This window comes from Alligator sinensis, unplaced genomic scaffold (assembly GCF_000455745.1).
Source record: "Alligator sinensis unplaced genomic scaffold, ASM45574v1 scaffold439_1, whole genome shotgun sequence".
Taxonomy (NCBI): domain Eukaryota; kingdom Metazoa; phylum Chordata; order Crocodylia; family Alligatoridae; genus Alligator; species Alligator sinensis.
This window is the reverse complement of record NW_005842523.1, coordinates 677,346-678,678: the sequence shown is the minus strand read 5'-3', so window position 1 is coordinate 678,678 and position 1,333 is coordinate 677,346. Positions and strand designations below refer to the sequence as shown.

At 46.7% G+C, this 1,333-nt stretch overlaps 1 protein-coding gene across 6 annotated transcripts in view; it reads right to left on the bottom strand.

Moving 5' to 3' along the window:
- PAX6 (paired box 6) overlaps nt 1-990 on the bottom strand; it is a 17,198-nt gene extending 16,208 nt beyond the window's left edge. For all 6 annotated transcript variants that reach the window (XM_006031673.1, XM_014523690.1, XM_014523692.1 and 3 more), the window contains exon 1: nt 981-990. In XM_006031673.1, coding sequence (XP_006031735.1) covers nt 981-990 — 10 coding nt within the window. The remainder of the gene's footprint in view (nt 1-980) is intronic.
- Between the last annotated feature and the right edge of the window lie 343 nt (nt 991-1,333).

Sequence of the window (1,333 nt, the reverse complement as noted above, 5' to 3'; positions counted from 1 at the left end):
TTTTTTTTTTCTGGTCCTTGATGCCTGCTGATCTAGCCCTGCACCTTCGCGGCCCTTCTCGCCATCCGCCTGCTTACAGAGATGCAAACCTCTCCCTGGGCCAGGCTGGGGCTCTGCTCGCCTCCCCTGCCCAACGCCTGCCTTCCCCCCGGCTCTCTCCTGCCCGACTTTCTCTCCCTGCCATGCCTTCAACTGCAGCCGATGTCTTTCCATCCGCAGGAGCTGCAATGGCTCACTGCGCTAAGGCATCACATAACTAGCCTCTCCCCGAGAGAGCCCAAATCTGGTCGGTCTTCCCCCCCCTTTCTCACTGCTGCTCGCTGCCAGATCGCGTGAAATGGCCCGGTCATCATTCCTGGACCTCCGTAAAGTCCTTTAAAAAAAAGGCCACACAAAAGAAAAACAGCACTACAGGGATCAAATTAAAATATAAGGTAACGGATAATTACACCTGCAAATTCCTGCCTCCTCCTCGCTCCAACTTCGTTGTAAAAAAAAAAAAAAAGAAAGAAAAAAAGTCAGAGCTTTTAAGCGCACCCCAGGGAAGGGGCAGACCCTCAGAAATGTCTGACCCATCACAAGCCTCACACATCCATTCACGAGACCCTGGAGTGGCCATTTCCACGTAGCTCCCTGGAAGATGGGCGCTCACAGCAATCATAAAGACATCCCTAACCCTTCTCTCCTCGTGATTAGTCCAGGGTGGATCAGCTAGAAGACAATCCTGCTCCAAGATTCTCTAAAACACCGCCTCATAAGAGAGCAACAGCAACAATCATGCAGATAATAAACCTCAAATCGAAGCCACTATCGACCACAGCAAACTTCCCAGCCTTCCTTCCCTCCCCAGCTCAAAGAAGCCAACTCTAATGGCCTATGGAAACCTCCATGACTTCCCCCTCCCCTCCCCCCATGCCCTCCACTCAATATTTTGAAGTCAGTCGGAAGTATATCATGGAAATATACGAAGAATCACTTACTGTTCTGCATGTTGGATTGATAGAGCAGACTCCCACGTGGCTCGCTTATAGTATTCTATTAGCAATAAAATAGGCGTTAATCAGGGGAGGGTAGCACACACAGTTAAGCTGTAGATATGTTCATATCTCAAAAGGCTTACTTTCTTATAGTTAGACTTATTTTTTTCCAATTGATTTAAAGGCTTGGTTCTTTTTACAGCCCAAGGCAAAAAAAATGTTTTTTTTAATTAAAAAAGACAAGCGACCTCCAAATGCTTAAAAATCGCATGCAAGTGGTACAATGCATCAGATGGTTGGGGTTTTTTTTTTAATTTAAAGAGGCTTTATCTTTTTATTGAGTGGTCTATTATAGG